At 42.8% G+C, this 15038-nt stretch overlaps 1 protein-coding gene across 1 annotated transcript in view; it reads left to right on the forward strand.

Moving 5' to 3' along the window:
• Positions 1-14930, forward strand: part of AIDA (axin interactor, dorsalization associated) — a 29429-nt gene extending 14499 nt beyond the window's left edge. The window contains exons 5-10 of the mRNA XM_027641615.1: positions 3226-3289; positions 3717-3823; positions 8192-8314; positions 10576-10698; positions 11173-11290; positions 12227-14930. Coding sequence (XP_027497416.1) covers positions 3226-3289; positions 3717-3823; positions 8192-8314; positions 10576-10698; positions 11173-11290; positions 12227-12323 — 632 coding nt within the window. The 3' untranslated portion in view covers positions 12324-14930. The remainder of the gene's footprint in view (positions 1-3225; positions 3290-3716; positions 3824-8191; positions 8315-10575; positions 10699-11172; positions 11291-12226) is intronic.
• The last annotated feature ends 108 nt before the right edge of the window (positions 14931-15038 follow it).

Genomic DNA, 15038 nt, shown 5'->3' on the forward strand with positions numbered 1-15038 from the left:
GTGAAGCAGTTGGCTACTTTTGTTTGTTTACAGGATTTGTCACTGAATCGTTTGTGCTACAATAATGCCACGGGAGGGTCCATACATACAAATAGTTCTTTTGAGACTGCGCTGTGTGAAGTCATTGTTAACATACTGGATCTCACAAATCCTTTTCTTTGTGGGAGCTTATACCAGTGTTAGAATACACAGTACAAATGGATGGGCTGGGGCATCCCTTGTGCCTGTGCTCCTGGGTGAGAATTCTAGCCACTAAGCAACTAGGGTCAAACTCAGTGTATGTGTATTATAAGACAGGTAGATACTGGGTTGTACTGGGGAGCCTGATATCTGAATTATTTTATGTTGTCCATTTAAAAAAAAGTCACTACAGGTATCACAAAAAATCACTGTCACAGTTCTGGTCTTATGGCTCATGTTGACAATTTCTTTTGAAATCTTTCAAGGAAGTGCCAACTGGTGATAAATCAGTGTGGTATTGTCCAACATCGCAAAAGAAAAGAGAGCTTCTACAGGAGATCCTGCAGAACAATATTTTTTAAAAGATTTCTCTTGGAAAACAACATAGGTGGAGGCCATGATACTGGGATCTTCCCATTAGTCTGCCTCACACGTGGAGAACTTTCTGTGAATCATGTTCCCAAGCAGCAGCCCTTACAAAGGGAAAGGTCTCTTTTCTCCCAGGGGTGATTCATATTTTTGAAAATGAAACAGAGACAAAAAAAAAGCCAAACCAAACTTTTAAAACTTTGATGTCTTACTTGGTATTACAAGGGAGATTCCTGTTTGTTGTAACCTAATTTTTTTTCCTGTGATCTGGTTATTTTTATTTGAATCAACTGAAACTCACACTTGTGGTAGATGCAAAGAGGATTTCCCTTTTCCTCAAAGTTTTACTGACTAGCTTCTTTTTTTTTAGTGACTGAATAAGTATTTCACCAGGTGAGTGAAAACTACCAGTGGTAGTTTTGCTGCTTATCCTTACGATGTTTAAACCAGCGCTTCGATAATTGCTGTGTTACAACTTTGAAAAATTATTTGCTATTGGCGATGAGACAGAGCTGAAACCTTTTTAAAAACTTGAGCCATAGCTTTCTGCAGCAAAAGGCAAGAGATTCTGCTTCTGAGCTGAACATTCAGCATTAGCTTTGTTCCCAACTCCGCCAGCATGTCTGAAGGCAGCTCCTGTGGGCAGGTCTGGTGCCCACCCAGTGCCCGTGTGCGTGGCTGCGGCTCTGTGGCAGGAGGGTGTGTGCTCGGCCCGGCCTCGGGCAGGATCAGGATTTTAGGCGCTGTAAAACTGTTGCCTCTTGCCTGTGCTCGTGTCAGTGGAGCATTTTGTGCCCTCTAGTGATGTCCGAAATGTATTACTAGGAGGGTTTTTTCAGCAGCTGTTCGTTCACGTGGTGAGAAGAACTGGTTACTAGGAAGAGGGGAGTCTAGTACTTATCAACTGTTGGAAGATGGGAGGATAGCTACTGTAACTTTTGTCTCTTCTGTATCATGTCCCTATGATCTGTAAGAGTTCTCACTTTACTGGGATTTTTCTGCCTGGGACAGTTTCACTTTCTGTCTCTGGTGTGGTGTAGCTCTCCCAGAGCTGGGGAATTCTGAGAGTGATAAAAATCCCCTTCCTTTCCTGGACCTCAGCTGCACTGGAAGATGACTGTCTGCTATTGATCAGCTTCTTTTCTGTTGAGAAGTGTCTGTGATTCTTAAGATTCATGTTGAGATCTGCATTACTGATCTTTTAGAGCAGAAGCCTTTGGAGAGAGAGACACAGCATCAGTTTTGTTTGCTAGCTCTCACTGAAGGCAGCTTAAACCTTCCTCTGTATTTATGTATTGTGTCTGGCTGGAATCAGGCAGTACTTAACCTCTCATACAGTGGTACAGAAATCAGAAAAAAAAATCAGTGTGAGTAAAGACTGGAAAGACTCTTTGGGTTCTTTATAGTTTCCCTGAGGGATACTTCATTCTTAGAGCATTCAGATGGTGTCTGGTAAGCTAATGCTGGAGCCCATGCTGGCTGATGTGAGTGTGAAGACAGAGAGGGAAGCTCTCCTCCACTGACTGAGTTGTAGCACAGGCAGAGGGGCCTGGCAGTGGTTCCTTAAACATACCTGGTATTTAAGCACTTCTTGATATTTGTGTAATCATACCAATCATTTGTTTGAAAGGAGTTTTGTTCTCATTCAGTAGTTGTAAAGGGAGATTTCCTGTGCTCTGAGAGAGCTTATTGCAAAGTGAGGCTCTGTGAGAGGAATCACATTTTCTTTTTCTCTCCCCCTACCCAGTCTGGGATATTCATTGTCTGGTAGGAGAGTGCCTCTCCTAGCAGGTGTTTTCTTCTAAATTTTTAGGCCCTTAAGTCATGAAATGCTTATTTCATTCATGTGCTTTTGGAAGTTTTGCTTTTACTGGTAAATGTGTCTGGAAATAATAGCTAAAGTTGTGATTACTTAAACTTGAGTCAAGCTTCCAATAAAAATGGCAAAGCTGTTCTCCACAGAATGCTGGAGATATAGGTGGTGCCTATGGGGCTTGGTGCTCAGATATTACACTCTCTTCTGAATTTTGCCAACATTCCCAGACATCCAAGGACAGATAAAAAGAAAAAACAAACAAAGCCGCCACCACCACCAAATGAAAACACAAAGCATGTGAAATGAAGAAGTAGGAAATCTCACCAAAGCTTTGTGTTACCAGCACGCTTGGTCTCCCATGGTGGCTGCCTGAATGTGCAGCCTCCATGTGTGCTGAAGTGTGTCAGTTCTGGAGGCTTCAGTCTGTTTGGAGCTGATACCAGTAACGTGGAACTGTTTGGAGCTGATGCCAGTAACACCACCCCCTCCTTTCAATGGCCACCAAAGATTGTTACCGTCACCCTGGGATCTGTAGCTTTTTCTCATGATGCTTTTGGTTATTGCCACATTTACTTCCCTGTCTGTGTGAGTGTGGTGGTGATTTCGTGCTGGAGTTGCAGCTCACCTGTCTGAATGTTAAAGTGATATATACAACTGTGCTGTGTTTAAAATATGAGAGAACAGGGGTGCTTTTTGTATGGTCTGATTATTTTTTAAATACTATTATTATTATTTGTGTGTGAAGATGCTGTTAGATCTTGTAGATATCTATGTAGCTATCTATGTAGATAGCTTTGCAAAGTAGTAGAATTAATGCTGGTTTATGAGTATGGATTCTTATTTTTTTCCCCTCTCTGCAGTCCTAAAGAATATCCTCACTTACAATAAGGAGTTCCCCTTTGATGTTCAGCCTGTCCCACTCAGGTAAGTGAGAACTGGTTCACTTCATGTACAGATACATGTCTGAAAGGGAGCATAGCCTGGGGCCTGGTTAGAGTTTCTAGAGCCACCAACTTGCTGTACTGCTTTGTGTAAACTGGTTAATAAAAGAACTTTTGTGTTCTGTTTTTCTAGCTACCACTAAAAATCAAGGCCATACTTTTGGTAAAATCAGGACTTGGTACATCCCTACATCTGAAATTGCCAGTATTGTGTCTTGTTTTTAGACTGTGCTTTCTATTGGCCTGAGCTCCTGCAATCTCTGTCAGTCTATAGGTACAGGCAGAAGTTAAGAAGTATGAAATGACATTAAAGCGTGTTGTCCCTGCTCTGTACCCAGATGCTGGCTTGTGAGTTGAATGCCAGGTGACGAGTAATTGTTGGTCTCATTCTTCTTTTTTGTGTTTTACAGGAAGATTTTAGCACCTGGAGAAGAGGAACACTTGGAGTTTGAGGAGGATGATGAGGAAGGAGGAGCTGGAGCAGGGTCTCCAAATTCTTTTCCTGCTAGAGTTCCAGGTAGGGGCACTAGCCTTGCCATATGTAGCATCTCTTAAGTTCTGTCTCTGAGAAGCTCCTTTCTCCCTTGTGATTTGAAAAGTTTGGATGAGGAGCAACAAGCTAATGTAAACTCTTATGCTGTATTGGAGAACCACAAAGGTGGCCAGGGAATTTTTTACTCAGCAAACAATGTCTCATTGTGAAATAGTTGTATGAATAACCTGTGAGGGTGGTACCATCTACCTCAAATAATTAGCCTTTATTCCTTATTCAAGCTCAGTATTTTCATCCCGGGCACTTTCTTAACTGTACTGTGTTCAGTGTTTCAAATGCATTAAAATGGAAATTGTGGCAGTGTTTCTCCTGCAAGGAGCATCACATCCTGGTAGAGATGTGATAAGTTGTTGCTGGTTATTTTTGTGTTGCATTGTCTGATAAGGCAGCGGCTTAGAGTGAAGCCAAGCTCTGAGAGGATAAAGAGGGGATGTTGGTTTTGATAGCTTAAGTCCTTGTCCACATGAAAGCACTTGTAGAACTGGATATACCTGTAGCTTCAGGTTCTGACAATTTAGATGTTCCAATGGAGGTTCTTCAGGTTCCTGGTGTAATTTCTTTGCAGGAGAAACAGAGCCAGTTGACAAACTTTGTATTTCAGAAGTGAGATAAGAAGTAAGGAAACTGCTACTGGAATTATGGTTGAAGGAGCTGGGGTGTTGCGTTACTTGTACCTGGAGAAAACATGTCTGTGTCCTTAGATGTGAGCCAGGGCATGGTACTGAATGTGATCTCTGCAGGCTGCACTGATGTAGATATGCACAGTCTACACTTGTTTGTGCCAAGCTCACAAATAGGCTGTAATGTGTTGTGAATTTTGGTTGCTGACACTTGCTGTCTCGATCCTTGTTATTCACCAAGATAAATCCATTTATGGAGATGCATTCTGTCTGTCCAATGTACAGCAGAGAGACCTTGAGTGGCTCTTGGTGTGGTGGTGAATCAATAAGGTTGTGACCACTGCCACAGTACCAACAGGTACCTCTGCAGCCCATCAGAGCTGTAGGCGTGTAGTGGACATAAAAGCTGTGTATGGACTTAAGAAACAATATAAGCTAATGATAAACAGACTGACTTTACAGTTACATCATTTTCAAAGAAGAAGGGTAGCCAAGTTTGAAAGAAGAGATGTTTGGAGCATATACTTTTTACAGAATTATTTCTCAGTAAGATCATGCTTTTAAGAGGAGATGAGAGCAACTCGTGAACTTACTTGCTCTTTTACATTGTCATCTATTTAATAGACTGCATATCTGACTTTTCTGAATTACTTTTTTTGCATTAAGGTAAACTTCCCCATAGCTACGATAATCTAAACTCCTGAGGTGGTTTTGCAGTGCTTTAACACAGATTTTGTTTTCCCCACTGAATGCAAATTACTGTGAGATTTCTTACCTGATTGGAGGTTGGTCTGTTGCTCCTCCTCTGGCTGATGAGGCTTAAACGACAGCAGTTTGCAGCCTTCTGTGTTGAGCCTTATAAATGAAGTGAACTTCCCATATTGAATTAACAGAGCCATGTTGCACTCCTTGCTTCATTATGCCTTTAATCCATAGTGTGTGACTGTATTGTCTAACTGATCATGGTCTTGTCTTCTACATGCATGGCTTCATCGTTATCACATTGCCCCATCCATCTAACCCAGGAGCCAATGAAGGTATGAGAACCTTTTAGTATGTACAGTTATTTCTTTGGTCATGTTCTCGTAGCTGTGATGTTCTTCATTCAGCTCTCAGTTCCAATCCTCAAAATACAGTTGTTGGTAACAATTGCAGTGCTGGGCACCTCTGTACTGATCTTTGTTTGCCTTCAGTACCAGAAAAAGTGAAGCTTGTGTCTGTTGACACACCTTACATAGCTCTCTAGAAGTCCTGCTGTGCTAATGAAGGCGTTCTAAGTTGTGTAGCCAAGGGTAGGTGTAGCTGGATTTTATTTACTGGAATATACATTTCTGGGAAATCTTACACACAGAGTACTTAGACTTCTGTGCTGCAGGGAGCTGAACTGACCAATGGCTTGCTGCCTCTAACAGCAAAGGTTTCCTGCCTTTCTCCTGGTTATATATGACTTTATTCCAGTGCTGTGCTTGCAGTGGGTTCTTCTGTGAACCATTCTCATTTGTGAACCCAGCAGACTTGTCAGTTTTTCCTCCACCTCTGAATTGGAGTTTGGGAAGGGAGAGACTGAGCACCTGTGTCTTGGTGGCAGAGAGCTGTAGGGCTGAAACACACTTTGTAGGAGGACACTTACATCATTTGTAGATGCTCCTTCCCGCTCTGGCACAGATGCCCTGTGGTTGTGTCTGGAATGGCTGGCAGTTTTCTCCTGAAAGGCCCCAGTGTGAGCCTGCTGCAGGCCCATGGGCCAGAGAGCAGTGTGATGGTGCCCAGCCTCAGTGAAGTTGTACCATGGGGAGGCCACTGTCAACTGATGGCTCCTGTCTGAGGTGGCTACAGAGGCTTCAGCACCAGGCCTGACTGGGGGGCTGTGACTCTCGTGGGACAGGTTACAGTCAGCTGCTCTAGTCCACTGTTCCTCCCACTGAGGCAGAAAGGAAACTGTTCCTTGGAAACTTTCTGTCCTACTGTTCTCTTATCTCCTGGAAGTGGCCTTGACTGTTCTGTTCATTGCAACTCTGCAATTTCACATATTCTGGAAAACATTTTGTAAAAACAGAATAATTTTTCTTAGGCCATTACTTTTACAATAAATGCCAGTCTGATGCATCTTTCTGGTTATTTCTCTATCAAGTATCACATCACCCTTTGAGTGATGGACAGGAAAAACTGAAGGCCGAGTTGTTCCTGGCTCTTGGGGGCCGTGCTGCTTTTAGGAGGCAACTGAGAAATGGCAGAGCAAAGTTTTGTGCCAAAGAGAAGGGGGGCTTGCTTCTACCTTCATTTAGATTGAAATAAGGACTCTGTCTTTGAACGTCTGTTCAAGAGAGACAGTGAGGTTAACTCGAGCATGTGCTACTTTGCAGAAATGAGGGCTCTCTTCTGAGTTTACTTTTAACATTTCTCACCCAATATCAGAAGTCTTTGCTTCAGAACAGTGGGTCAAGTTCTGCTGTGGTGTGTTGTGAAGTGGCTGCAGACATGGTACTTTGGAGACCACGAGCCTGCCAGCCACCAGGACAGGGAATACAGAAACATACAGCATCATGGATGTGAGTTCAGGTCTTGCTAATGATCCTGAGAGGGAGACTGGGTTCAGGAATGCTGATGAAATCTTGCTGAAGCTGTGGCTCTAGTTCTAAGGGCAGAATACATGGTCCCCTCTTGCAAAGTCATTCTCTCTCACAGGGCAACAAGTACTTGGTTCTCCAGCTCCTCAAGAGGAAAAAAAAGTATCAAGGAAAAACCCATATTGGACTTGTCAAAGGAAATTATTACTTTCTTTAGATCTTAAGCCTGGGGATAACTTTTTTTTTCATTAGAAAACCAAAACTTTAAATCAAACTTGCCCTTGAGTCTGAACTTTTTCTGTTCTGGTGCTAATTCATCTAATACTGGGGAGAGGCTTGAAGTGTGTCAGTTTTTGCTAAATTCAGCATGAAATAACCTACTCCATTGTTGATGACAGAATATCATGGCTCTTAGTAAGTTTGAACTGTTTGGATTTCTTGCCAGCTGCACAGTCTTCCTTAGCACTGTGAGGATTCATTTATGCTGACCACCAAGTTTTGATACAAACTGTTCTTCATGCAGAGCTGGAAACTCCTTTCTTAAGGCAGAAGCCAACTTGGGGGATGCAGATACTATTTTTTCTCTCTTTAAGTAGAGGCCAGTAGAACAGAGATAATTGAGAATCAATCCTCTAGTTCCCTTATGTGCTGTGGGATTTGCACCAAGGCCATTTTCCTCCTTAATCTCCTGGTGTAAATGTTCAGCATGAAGCCAAGTCATGCTCAGTGGGGTGGGACTCCTGATTAAGTGTTTGAAGCTCCTTCAACTGCAGATTGAATCCAGCCTCCCAAATTCAATCCTCCAAAATGATATAAAGCGAGTTCCATGAATGAGTTATTCTACGTGACAGCAAGAAATAACACTTTGAACAAAGCTCCTCTCTGTTGTTATGGCATTAGTTTTTCATGAATTGATTTGACTTGAGACAGTCCTCGTTTTTTCGTGTGGGCTTTGAAATCTGTCAAATGATGTTGTGTGTCTGTGCACACAGACATTCCCATAGTGCTGTGTACAGCTGGGATGTGAATCCTGGAGCTTTGAACCCCTTAAGGAGAACATCATCTTCCATGAGAGAAGATGGGACAAGCAAGGCCTCTGCTGTAAGATGACACAAAGGGTTAATAATGTGCTTTACTCTTTCCAGGTACTTTGTTACCCAGATTGCCATCTGAACCCGGGATGACGTTACTCACTATCAACATAGAGAAAATTGGTCTGAAAGATGCTGGGCAGTGCATTGATCCTTACATCACTGTCAGTGTAAAGGGTAATGATTTCTGTTCCTGGCTCCTCACTGCTAGTTTGGACAGAGTGCATTTTCTGAAAGCTGCATTGATTTTTCAGCCTACTGGGAAAAATGTTTGTTGTTACTTGCATTTTATATCGTGGACTTAAGGCTTCTGCTTTAATCAAGGGTGGAAAAATTCTGTATTTGAGAGATACTGGGAAGTGAATCTGTGCAGGATACACACTTCTCTGCGCACTCCAGGGTGCCTTCCCCGTGCTGGGAGCTGAGTGAGTGTCAGTGACTTGGCAGGCAGTGCTTCTCCATTCCAGCTTGTTCAGCTGGCTCTAAGTACAGATCTGTTTGGACTGCTTGTACTCCCCAACACATACTGGTCTCTGGGCTTTCTGGAGATGGTGAACCACAGCCTGCTGACTCCATTCTTGCCCTCTTAATAAACTAATTTTGTAGTAAAGCAAATATAATCTTACCAAGCCCTAATGTTTAGAGGAATGGGTATAAAGCTGGGAAGCAAAGCTTGCAAGTGAAATAAAATATAAAATATATGTTAGCCTTGGCAGTGAAATGTTTTGGCCAAAGCATGGTAGGCAAATGGCCTCCCCCTCTGAGAGCTTCCATGAATCTGGAAGAACCTCTTTCTCTGTCATTCCAGGATAGGTAATATTAGGATTTCTCTGTTTTAAATGGCAGCATGGTTGATGTCTTCTGCTTGACACTGAGATTTTTGGTATTCACACTCCTTCTAGTGGGAGTGTCTGTTCCCCATTTTGCATTTCTTAGCAGGAAGCCCCTGTAGTCAAAGTTGTTTACCCTTAGCCTGCCCTGTTTGACTTCTGCTTCTCTTTACAATCTTTGGAGGTATTTTTTTTGTTTATTGTATAAAAATTTGTAGCTGAGCCAGCAGCCTCTGGTTATCAGTTGTGATAAGGACCTTGTATGTGTCCTCTTTAGATGTGCCATTGGAAAGCAAATGTAGGGATTAAATACTTGTTAGATGTGGGATCAGTGCTTCCTCCACCAGACATGTTCGCTGGCAGAAGGAAGGGTCACAGTATCAGGTGTCACTTGAGTCCATATCTGAACTTGTAAAGCAAACATTCCTTGTTCCTTGCCACCAAAGTGTTTGTTTTATTACACAGTGGTAAAACTGCTGCTTGCCTTCAGAGCTAGCTCTCATTTCCTTTCTGGAACTAAGGGAGACTGTGTATTGCTAGGCTTGCTTTCCCAACAAGTCTGCCTGTTAACATGTGGCTTTCTATTTCCAAACTCACTTACCTGTAAATGGTGACTGCCAAGGAATGACGTAGAAAATAGGATCAAAAAGTGGAGGGGGACAGGCCATCACCTAGTCTGCTAATGGTGCCTTTTGATACTTTATTTCTCAAGATTTTTAGTCAAGAAAAGTAACTCTGAAAAGTCTTTTTCTCACTATTAGGAGTCTGAAGACACTGAGCGGTGTTTTCCTTGGTTCTGTACCAAGCTGCTCTTCTGCAGGTTTGGAAAGAGGTTAATTCCTGATGTGACATTGGCAAATCCCAGCCCATACCCTGGATGAAGGGCATCAGTGGTGCTCCAGGGCCCCAACCTCAGCCTGTGCCCCAAGCACAACATGTCCATATTTGTAATCTTGGCCATGTCTTAGCAACTTCCTCTGCCAGAGGGAAAGGGATCAGTAATGAGAGGGGAGGGAGTAAGAGGACACATGTACTCCTGAAAACAGCAGAGGCTTAGTGAGAATCTGTGGTAGCTGTGCCTGAGCAGCACAATCAGTGGCCGGTGCTGGGAGCTGGAGTCTAGCCTGTGGCCCCACAATGCCTCTGTCCTTGGAAAAACCAAGAGAAATAATGGACATTGGGTCTAGGCACAAGACAGGGCATATCCAGGTTGTGTAAGCTGTGCCAGCTGTGCACTGCAGACCCTGTGTGGAGGGCAGCCTTTGGTGCATATCCCACTCGGGCTGAAGCCCTGCTGGAGTTCTGTGTGCAGAGGGAATGGAATCTTTTGCTGAGAGCAGAAAGAAATGCACTCTTAAAAATAAAAAGAGGGAGAATTCCAGCTTTTCATCTGAAATATTGTCAGCACTTTAGCTGCTTTCATGTTGCAATCAAGAAGAAAATGCACTGACTGTGAAGAGGCATGATTGCCCCTTTTTTAAGTTTAGGGGGAAAATCCAGGTGTACATTTATTTTTTGTAGCAGGATTAGGAGTGACTCATGAATCTTTTAAAGCAGGACCTTAAGTCTGAGAAGCTTCTGCCATTCTCATGCTGTTCTTTCCTGCAGATTTAAATGGGATAGATCTGACTCCTGTGCAAGATACTCCCGTGGCTTTGAGAAAGGAGGACACATATGTCCATTTTAATGTGGACATCGAGATTCAGAAACACATTGAAAGACTAACAAAAGGTATGTGGTACCAGGGACCTGAAACAGGGCCCGGGAGCTTTGGAAGCACAGGCACTGGTCTGCTCCTGATCTAATAAACAGGCTGTGCCTGAGCTGGTGCTGCAGGGCTTGAGATCCAGACAAGGATAAAAATAGACCTTTGCATCCTGTCGCTTTCAAATTGGTCCTTGCAATGACTTGCAGACAAGGGAGAAATGAAAAGAGATAAAAATGCAGCAGTCTGCTCTACTACACGGGTATTGAGCTGCTTTATCACCTGCTCAGTCATTGTTACCTGGTATGAGCAATTGAGTGAAGAGGACAAGCTGTTGTGAGAGTGATGAGCATTTTAAGAACACAGAGTAGCTTTTGAGTAAGTAACAGAAGCATTATTGGAGATAATTCCCTCCAACGTACGGGCAGCAATAAGTTTTCTTGGCAGGTAACTATTAGCCATAATTGCTAACTTCTCTATTAAACCATTTTTCACTCTAGGTGCAGCTATTTTCTTTGAATTCAAACACTACAAGCCTAAGAAAAGGTTTACTAGCACCAAGTGCTTTGCTTTCATGGAGATGGATGAAATTAAACCTGGGGCAATTGTTATAGAACTGTAAGTGACTCAAAATTATGGATGACAATGAGTGAAGAAATGAACTAGACTTCAGTTACAATGTGTGACTTGTTGCATCAAGGAAAGTTTCTTGGACTCATTAGATTGACTTCCACAAAGAATATTCTATTTTTAATAAAGAAGGGAAGATAAACTGTTTTTAGGCAAGTAAGATGGCTAGAGACCCTTCTCAGAAATTAGACCATTTCCAAATAAAATGCTGGTGTTTGTAACCTGATTTTGTATGAAGTTAACAAAGTCTGTGTGGGAGATTTTAATTTGGAGTTTAGCTTGACTTTCAGATCAGCTATATTTTAAAAAAATAATCAGCTCACAATCTTTTGGTACAGAACTTCCGTAAAGGAAAGATGATTTGAGACATGAGGTACCAATTTGCAAATTTTATGAACATTTCAAAGCATTATTGGGTGGTTGTGTTTTTTTTCTCTCCTTGCCCTAATAAGGAGACAAATAGATCAGCCAGTTATGCCGCAGTGGTTGTGGTGTGCATCCTACCCTTGCTGTGTGGCTGAAGGTCTGAGTGAGGGTTTTGGGGGTTGGTTTTTTTCAAGAAGATGAACCTTGCCATTCTGAGCACCTCTAGGAAAAGCACTTAGTCTGTGATAGCTGGAGTACTTCTGAAGTACTGAGTAACTGATACCGGGTCTCCTACAGTCCAGAGCATTATGTTGGGAATCTCCTTACAAAAATATTACACTCTTTTGCATATTGAAATCCTTGTTCTGTTAAAAAAATAAGCCAGAGAAAATACTGGTTTGAGTTTCTTCCTGTAAATCTACTCATTATTGTTGCTTCCAATAAGCCTTGTCAGATGTATTTAAAAGATTAGGGTAGTAAGATCTGTACAGGACGAGCTTCATCATCTTCCTGTGCAGCCCTCAGCATTTGGATTAACTCACTTTCTTGTGGTTACAGGTACAAAAAACCCACTGACTTTAAAAGGAAGAAATTGCAACTGTTGACCAAGAAACCACTTTACCTTCACCTCCATCAAACACTGCACAAGGAATGACCCTAGTTGTGAGACTTCTGTGAACTGAACCACATGTCCTGGTAGCTGTGTGTAGTAGCCTTAGCCTCCGAGGGGCGGAAAGATCCGACTGTATTCATGCCAGTAGGTCAGACGGGACCATCACACACTGCACAGCACTACTTCAGGGTCAGGGGCAAGCCCACCATGCAAGTGCAAGGTTTTTTTCAGTAACTTCCAGATACAGGTTTTTTCCGAGAGCCCTGAAATATGTTGATTGCTTTTCCTAAGTTTGCTGTTCATCACTTTTTATCTTAACCATTACTATCCTTTTGCCTCAACTTCCACCCGGGAATGGAGACTGCCCCTCTGCCAAACCTGCAGCAATAAAGATGTGGCAGGCCTACTAACTGTTTACACTTGCTGTGCTATTGTAGTTCCTCTCATCTGCATTTCAGAGTCCTCTGTAGTGGACAGGGTGGCAGAAGACTGGGAGAGAAGGATGAGGTGGGGTGGGAAGGAGCTTGAGGTACTGCAGGTGCTTTGAAGTGAGAGAGGAGGTGGGCAGGTCAGGTGGGCGGCCACAGCACAGCTCCTCCAACAGCTGCTTGGCCGTGGTCAGGTCAGGAGAAGGACAGCTGCAGATGAGAACACTGAACTATGATTTTAACAGCCGTGCCTGATCCACTTGTACTGATTTTTGGATACATGTTACAATCCTTTAAATCACTGTTACTCCCTAATAGAGCTATTTTTTTTCTGTATCTTGTCAGAGAGTGGTTTGCAAAGGTGGGTGGGGGATAGAGAGGCTGCTCCAGGGCTTTGTCCTGGTGGCAGTGGGTGTTTCGCCATTGCAGTGACAGCAGGACAGGCCCCTCAGTGTTGAAATGTTGATTTTCCAGAGCTTTGTATAAAGCAGATCTGGCTAGCAGGCTGACCCACCTTTTACATGAAACTGCTGTTCTTATGGAAACTGATTGTATGCAGTTTTCTGCGTATTTTGTGCAAGTCTGGAAACTTACTCTAAAAATTACCTTTTTATGTAAGTAGATAGGATTATCATTTATTTTCTATATTTTTGATTTGGTGTGTAATAAGCTGCAGGACATTGGCTTATTATGACACACTTGCATTCATCTTTTGACCTAATAAAGGGACAGAAGTAGAACCCAGTCAAATTTTTCAGATATATTTGCGTGGATATTTAATACGATACTTTAAGGTTTGATAAACTTCTTGCATATCTAACCTAGTGCCTGAATACTCTGCTATGCTAACTGAGGACCCAGCTCCCACAATAGTGTCAATTATTTTAAACAGCCTGGATGCAGGTGTATCATCCATTCGTCTTCTCTGTCATATAACCCCAAGATGTTACATTATGAGATGTTACTTTTCCTCCTGCTACTTGTCTATCTCCAGGCAGGTGTTCAGCATTTTTGGCTTTACCTTACTGATTAGGATAAAAAGCTGGTTTTGAATGTCCTAATCTTCTTGCCTTTCTTCTGTTCTGGTATATCTAGAGATGACATTATTTAGGTGTTATGACTGAAGTCAGCAACACTTTCTCAGATTCCACTGCTGGTTGGAGGGGGGAAAAAAAGGCCAATTGAATTGTCCTGTTTATGGTTCTTTACAATACTTCAATGGTATTACAGGTGATAGGGTAAGTATCAAGCCCTGAAAAGTTATCCCTACAAGTCATGGAAATACCTCTGAGTGCAGCATTCTGGATACCAGACAAAATGAGGATACACACATTCCTAAAAACCAACCAAACATCATCCTTTGAACTCTGCAAAAGGACGGAGCAAAGTGTTTGTTAAGTCTATGGCTGCAAATAACTCTGAGCTTGGGCAGTAGGTGTGTTACCTGTCAGTGGTCCCTGGCTGGCTCAGGACTTGCTCTGACTGAAGGATCTGTGACACCGAGTGTCCCTGGAAGGCCTCTCTCACTCAGCAAGGGAGGGTTCTGGGGCTCTGTCCGGCTCTGCTCCTGTTCCTTGCACTCACCTGTGTGTGTCGAAGGTGCCTCCTCCTGGGGCATCCAGAGGGCCATTCCATCCAGCTCTTAAGTTTTTCACGCTAGCTGGGACGGGCAAGGGAGGAGACACTAAACATCACAAAGCCTTGTATGAAGAAGGAAAGAGCCTGAACTTGGAGAACCCGACTTTCAAACATGTATGTCATCAACGTGTGTGTCGGTGGCCACCATGCCAATTGAAATCCTATCCCCTGAACCACAAACCCGTCGTTTCTGCTGCTTACCTTGACCCTTCCCCAGCTTGTAGCTCTGTATTAACGCCAGTTATAAGAAATGCCAACTTTGAAATATTTTTGTTAAATACACAAGTAGAGCTTTGTATTTAACTAATTGTGAATTAATGTCTGTTGAGTGTGAAATACCATTTTTAAAGTTGCTTCTATCCCCTGCAATTTTCTGTGATCTGTCTCTCACTGAAAGGACTGCTGCTGCCCACACCACAAGCTTTGGTATTGTTTTATGCTTCAGTGATGTTCTAGCTTGTCTTTCATCTTGAATCTAAAGCTTTACACTTGTACTGTAAGAATATAACACCTAGATGGCAAGTTTAATGGCTGCTTGTACTCTGGCAGTAAAGCTGTAATGGCCTTCCCAGTAGGGTTTTTTTTATTATTCCTAGTTGTCTTCCTTTTTTCCTCCCTAAGGATTACTTTTGTGCTGTGCACTTTTGAGAAACGTTGCTCACTGAGACAGTAAGGGGCCTGGTATTCCAAA

The sequence above is a fragment of the Corapipo altera genome, unplaced genomic scaffold (assembly GCF_003945725.1).
Source record: "Corapipo altera isolate COAL_440 unplaced genomic scaffold, ASM394572v1 48b, whole genome shotgun sequence".
Lineage (NCBI taxonomy): Eukaryota > Metazoa > Chordata > Aves > Passeriformes > Pipridae > Corapipo > Corapipo altera.